The following is a 6,470-nucleotide window of genomic DNA, read 5'->3' on the forward strand; positions in this document are numbered from 1 at the left end:
GTGGCGCTTAGTTTTGCTGCTTCTGCTGGATGCAGCTTTCTGAGGTTTGCTGTCAGAATGCTTAGCAGTCTTCACAGGAGCCCTGTCACTGGCTTCTGCATTGCAAACAACCACTTCTCCCTCTGGGTTCTTTGCTTGGATTTTGGCCTTGGGAGCACCAGTGATAGGCTCAGAGGCTTTGTGTTTGTTCTTCCTGACTCGATCACACGAACTGTTTATCACGCTTGTCTTTTCCTGCACTTCATTCACCTTGATGGCTTTGGTATCTTTGGCTTTGATTGCCTTGGGATCTTTGGACTGATCAAGGCCATTCGAGGAATTGAAGAGCTGAGAAAGGTGACTATCCTCCACCAGTGTAGTGATACCTGCAAAACCACTGCTAGACTCATTCCCATTTTCAGGTGTGTCTTGGTCCTCAAGACTAAGGCTTTTCTTTCCCAGATAATTGTTTTCAGAACCAGACTGCTCCTCTTGACTGAGGGGATCAATGCAAGCCAGAAGATGATGAATATCAGGGATTTCTAAAGGGAGTAGTGGAGGATCTTCGTATTCTCTTGGGATCTGGCAGGCATCCAGAGGTTTTGGAAGCTTGCTTTTATTCTCATCCAGATTCTGGTTCTCTGTTTGCTCCTGACTTGGAGCTGGAGGCAGTGCAAGGACATTACTAGAACTCTGGACTGGAGCTATCACTGGAATGTCCCCAAGCTCAGGTGGTGGGTTACTCTCAGGTGTGTGGATGTTTCTGCTACTGCAGGACTTGGGGAATTCTGGAGTTTGTGGCAGACAAAATGTCTGACTTGGAGGTTGCAATCCCAGGGAAGTCTCCATCCCCAGGGAAGTTTCCATCACTACAAAGGAATCAAGGAAAAAGTCACTAAGTGTCTGGTAGGTGAGATGTGCCCCCTACATCCCAGCAGAGCAATCAGGCACCTTCCCTAACAATGGGCAAGGCTTTCTACAAGCTCTTCTTAAGGAGCACAGACAGGACTCTGTTTAGGAACTAGGAGGCTGCTCTTCAAGTTCTGACCCATGATCATTTGATGTCATTGTTTCTTGGTTTTCATTGTATGTCTTAGGGTTATTATAAGTGAAATAGTGTGAAGGTAACTTAAAAATATTAAATATTTTTTAAAATAAAGCCTTGCATACTCACATAGGGTGCTTTCAATTCTCTTCATTCTCTTGAGAGAGTAAGAATACTTGATATCATGGACTAAGGACGGAGATGAACTCTTCCTTCATAAGATATATAACCAAAGACAAAGTCTGTACCTGCTTTCTTTGGACAAAGTGTCTGAACACAAAGTTTTAAATCCTGGTGTGAATTAAGGAGGTGAGGGAAAGTTAAACTGGTACTAGTACAATAAGAGTTTGGAAGTGCCTTCCAAAGAGATTAAAGATCAGAGAAGGGAGTTATTTACAGCGTGGTGGTGCAGGGGAACTGATCAACTAGGGCAGTGGAAAGTATAGTATCCCTTGGTATTCTCTTCGGGTTCTCTTACATGTAGCATAATTGGCCATTGCAGTGTCCCACCTGTATTAGGTGTTCTTATACAGAGTCTGGAAACGTTGGAGAGCATTGAACAAGGGTAGTGTTTAGTCTCAGGACTAAATTCTACCTCTCTGTGGACTCACCACTTCCCAGCTGCAAATTCAACCCTCCTTCTGAATGCTGGCCTTATTCCTCTCCCTTCTTGCTCTTTCTACTCACCTTGAAAACTCATTTCCATGATGGGTTGAGCAGACACGGAGTAGTAAATTCCAGAGCTGGAGGCTGCTGGTAGGTCATTTGTGGGCTGAACCTCCTTTAGTACCATCACCATTTCTGGTTGAGGGGCAGAGGCCCTACCTCCTGTGTATGACACAGAGCCATAGGATTGCAGGCAGGGGCCAAGTTCTCCAGAGAGTAGGGGCCCCAGTGTGCCTTGATTATAGTAATATACCTGGCTCCCTTCCGGGGAGGGCAATGATAAGCTAGGTCCCTGATTTGGTGTTCCCTGAACAAGGCTAGCAGACAGTGGTGGATACAGAGGGACCATGTTATTGGTATCTGAAGTTTTGTCGTATTGAGCTGCCATAGGCATGGAAGAGATAGCTGTGTCCTGGTCAATGACAGTGACAGTGAAGTCCCTGAGTGAAGATGACTTCCTCTCAGTGCTTCCTGTAATATTCCACTCAAAAATGCCTGAAGAGGAGGCAGATGAAGTGGAAATCTGGGTCTGGCCAGAAACTGCAGACAACATGGTTGTGCTAGAATGTGGGTAAAGGTAGGCAGTACCTATGAGTGGTTGGAAGGAGGTGCTAGAGGCTGATGGCAGTAGCCATGCCGAGCTGACAGCTGGAGGAGAGACCCTGGAGAAGTTGCAGATGCTTCCTGTTAGAGGAGCAGCATTGCTCACCACAGGAAGAGAGAGCTGCAGAGAATTTGGAGTTCCAAGCAGAGATGAATTTTGGAAATTCTCTGTAGGAAACAAAATGGTGGTAAAAAATCAGTGAGATTGAGAAATTCTCACCATATTTGAGGAACAACATTAGAATTGTTACAGTCAGAAAGCCTCTAGTACCAATACTCAATGAGATGCAAAAACCAAACTTTCTGATGGTTGTGCTCTGATGTTGGTGCTATTCTGCATTAACTGCCTGTGCTGCCACCTTGGGCACAGACATACAGAAGACACAGCTTGTCTAGCTGATACATTGTTTTCTAGGCTGGAAGCAGCCGCCTTACGGCCTTATCTTTCTCTTGCGCCTGTACTAGTATTGACCCATATACTGTTTCCTAGGATTGAAGCATTTTAGGATTTGGAGATCCTGAGACAAGTTCTGCTCCAACACTCTCATTTTACAGATGAGAAAACTGAGACTCAGAGAGGTCCGATGACTCGTTCAAGTTCTCGCGTTATGTTTGTAGCATTACCAGGCTACAGATCTGAGGTATCCTGATGCCATTGCCAGAACTCTTTGCTCTGAGCATTCCAGTACCAGAAACTGAGAGAAACAGAACTTTTAATATAGACATTATTTTTGTCCATTTGAAAACAGTAAAGCTCTTGCCATTGTAATTTTCAGTGGTCATTTTGCTTGTAAAATTCACTTGACATTTTCTAGAGTTCACATATAATAACTTAGTCTAGTTGGTAAATTTTAAAGGTCATTCTTACCGTCTTCAAGCCTGGCTTCTGATCCGAAGTCAGAATGGCTCCCTGAGAGGTAATTTGTCAAAAAGTGCTTTGTTTTTTTCTTTTTATTCAGCACCAGTTTAAGCAATAACTCCCCATTCTCCCCTCCTCCTAGCCCCTGGAAACCACTAATCGACTTTGTGTCTCCATGCATTTGCCTATTGTAGATACTTCTTATAAGTGGAATCATATAATACGTATCCTTTTCTTTCTGACTTATTTCACTCAGCATAATGTTTTCAGGTTTCATCCTTGTTGTAACATGTATCATGACTTCATTTCTCTTTATGGCTGAATAATATTTTATTTTATGTATATACCACATTTTGTTTATCCATCCATCTGTTGATGGACACTTGAGTTGATTTCACCTTTTGGCTATTGTGACTAATGCTGCAGTGAACCTTGCTGTACAAGTATCTGTTTAAGTCCCTGCATTCAGTTCTTTTGGGTATATACCTAGTAGTTGAATTACTGGGTCATATGGTAACGCTATGTTTAACTTTTTGAGGAACCGCCAAATTGTTTTCTATACAAATTGTACCATTTTACTTTCCCAGAGACATATTTTTTTGAAAGAAAAAAGTCATTTAAACTCTCTGAGTTTCAGGTTCCTCATCTATAAAGTGGTTATCACAATGACAGCAACAGCAATAATAATAATCCATACATGAATAAATGTGATATACTCCTTATGATATTTATGTAGGTAGATACGATAAGTTCTGGAAAGACAAATATGCTAATCATGAAAAATATTTAACATCAAATAACTAAAAAAGTTAGATATTAAAACTGGGTTATATAACAAGCATAAAAACATAATAAATTTATAATAAAGAAGTTTTATACCATAATGCTCTATTATGTGAATAGTATTAACCAAAAAGCAGTTCTTAATAGAAGGTGATTTTGAGTGGATTTCTAATCAGTACAGACAGAAAATAGATCAGTATAAATTGCATAAAAAGTATCAAAATGAAGTAAATGTGAATTTATAGGCAGCCACAATATCTGTAGACAGATATCTCAACAAAAACTGGTACAAAGCACAGAGAAAAATAATAAATATAAAGGAATTCCTTTATCATGCCCATTCATATTTCTCTGAGTGTCACTTATACAGCAAGTAACAGATAGGAATCCTAATAGAAACTGATATTTCACTTAATATAGCCACATAACAAACAGAAAAAAAAACACTTAAAATTCACGTAAAGGTTTTTATATTCATCCTGAAAACGTAGATTATAATCATTTTCCACAACCAGGAAAATGTCATCCTGAAAGGTAGAAAGCTATCATCGTTACTAGAATCCAAAATTTAATAAAGAAACTTCTCTAATGTAGGGAAGCCCTCCCCCCAAATAACTCCACAAAATTGTTTTAGATAAATAAAGAATTAGAAATGTGGAGCTTGACTTTTTCTTTTTTTCTTCTTAGGCAGCTAAAGTCTAAAAAGAGATGACTGTTTACAAGTATGTTTGGTTCTTGTAAAGGTGAAAATCAACCCTTACTTGGAACCTACTAATCACACTAAGGAATTTGTCCTTCTGATGTGAGTTAGGAGCCATCATATATTCAAAAACACTTTCAATTTTAAAAGGTAAAACTTCTACATGGTTTAAAATCTGTGAAATAACTGAAAACTCTATTTCTGCCTCCCACCCCCTATAAGCTGTTTTGTTAGTTTCTTGTTTGTAGGGAGCATCATTTCTACAACATACTTCTAAAATGTTTATACTGAAAACTGTCAAGTGCCAACTGCGTTCCAAGAGGCGATCAGGAGAAAAACCAACTGGGTGTGACTATCTGATAAGCTGCCTTTTCTAGTGATATCCCATTCTAGCCTTAGTTTCCTTCTGAGTCCATTAATCTAAGCATGTTGCCCCACTCTGAGTAGATTCCACTCTTTGCTTTTCCTGCTTTAAATTGAAATCCTTGGTGCTCCTTGACATTCCATCCCAACTACCTCTTTTTCCCTTGAGAACTCCTCCACACTCTCTATTTCCTTCATCCTCATATTTTCTCCCCCTCTTGGCCTCTGTTGGCCTGTGCTTGTTGAAAACACTCCTGGACATCCTTAGGCTGGAATCCCTACCCTCGTCATAGCCCAGTATTCTCCATCCTCTCTCTCCATTTTCTCTTTTTACCCAGTTTAGATAGAAAATGCCAAAACATGTGAATATTACTTTTTGAACACCTCTGAATTTGAAATACTAAAGTTGAAATGTCAGCAGAGACATCACCTGAAACATCTTTTGTCAGTATATATTGCTAGTCTTCAACTCCGCTTAGGTTTTCTCTCTATTTCTGTTGAAACACTCTCAAGAAGTCTCTGGTTTCATTGTTTGTATGTGTGCCCTTTGAAACACAGTATTAGAAAATGAAGGGACCATAGAGGTCAACCAATCTAATGTCTTCATGTAACAGATGAGGAAACAGATTCTGAGGGAGATTGAGTGACTTATCCTAAGTCACACAGCTAGTAAATGTCAAATCCCAAACGAAATTAGGTTTCCAGATTTCTAGTTCAATACTTTCCCCCACTAGTGCATGCTAGTTTGACTCTACTATTAAATTTAGGGGAAAAAAATCTAATGAAAAAACATTGTCTTTTCTTACCTGACATGGTCAGAGAAGAGGTAACATCAACTGTAGATACAAGTGTTGAAGAGAAGATACTAGAAGATGTCTTAGTGGCTGAAGCCAAAGACAGCATGTGCATGTGTCCAGTATGAAGGCCACCGGCCACCGGTCACTTGCGTTGATCCAAATTTATTTACAGACAACTCTATGGAAACCCCAAGATTCTACCATATGGTGGTAGGTTTGGTGGGAGAATGAGGTCACGGGGCAGGCAGTTTAAAGGTATGAGACAGCCAATAGGGAGGTGAGATCCCCAGCAAGGAGGCGGGATTGGGTGGAGGGCGTGGTAGGAGGGGTATAAGGGTCCCTACATGGCTGAGCTCTGGAGAGGTGAAATCTTATAAGACAGAAGTAGTATTTGCACTTTCCCTAAGCTCCTGTGTTAGGGAAATCATCTCAAAGTTTCTTATAGGTGTTCTTATTATAATAACTAGTATTTAATTATGTTGTATATATTATATTACATAAAATATAGTTCTTTTTATAATACATATTTATAATTATACATAATATATAGTTAATATGCTTAGGGAGGAAGGAAAGAGTCATCTAGGTTGAGCAATTACAGTTATTCTGAAATCCATATCAATTGATGTGGATAGTGAACTTACTGCAGCTTTTAGAGGACCAAAGGAAGAGATT

General features: G+C 40.0%; 1 protein-coding gene across 1 annotated transcript in view; it reads right to left on the reverse strand.

The window, feature by feature from the left end:
• LOC101353357 (uncharacterized protein C2orf78) overlaps nt 1-5,907 on the reverse strand; it is a 9,010-nt gene extending 3,103 nt beyond the window's left edge. The window contains exons 1-2 of the mRNA XM_004369366.1: nt 5,805-5,907; nt 1,712-2,461 (exon numbers count right to left, since the gene is read on the reverse strand). Of these exons, the coding sequence (XP_004369423.1) occupies nt 1,712-2,461; nt 5,805-5,907 (853 nt within the window). The remainder of the gene's footprint in view (nt 1-1,711; nt 2,462-5,804) is intronic.
• Nucleotides 5,908-6,470: the final 563 nt, after the last annotated feature.

Source organism: Trichechus manatus, unplaced genomic scaffold (genome assembly GCF_000243295.1).
Source record: "Trichechus manatus latirostris isolate Lorelei unplaced genomic scaffold, TriManLat1.0 scaffold00004, whole genome shotgun sequence".
NCBI lineage: Eukaryota > Metazoa > Chordata > Mammalia > Sirenia > Trichechidae > Trichechus > Trichechus manatus.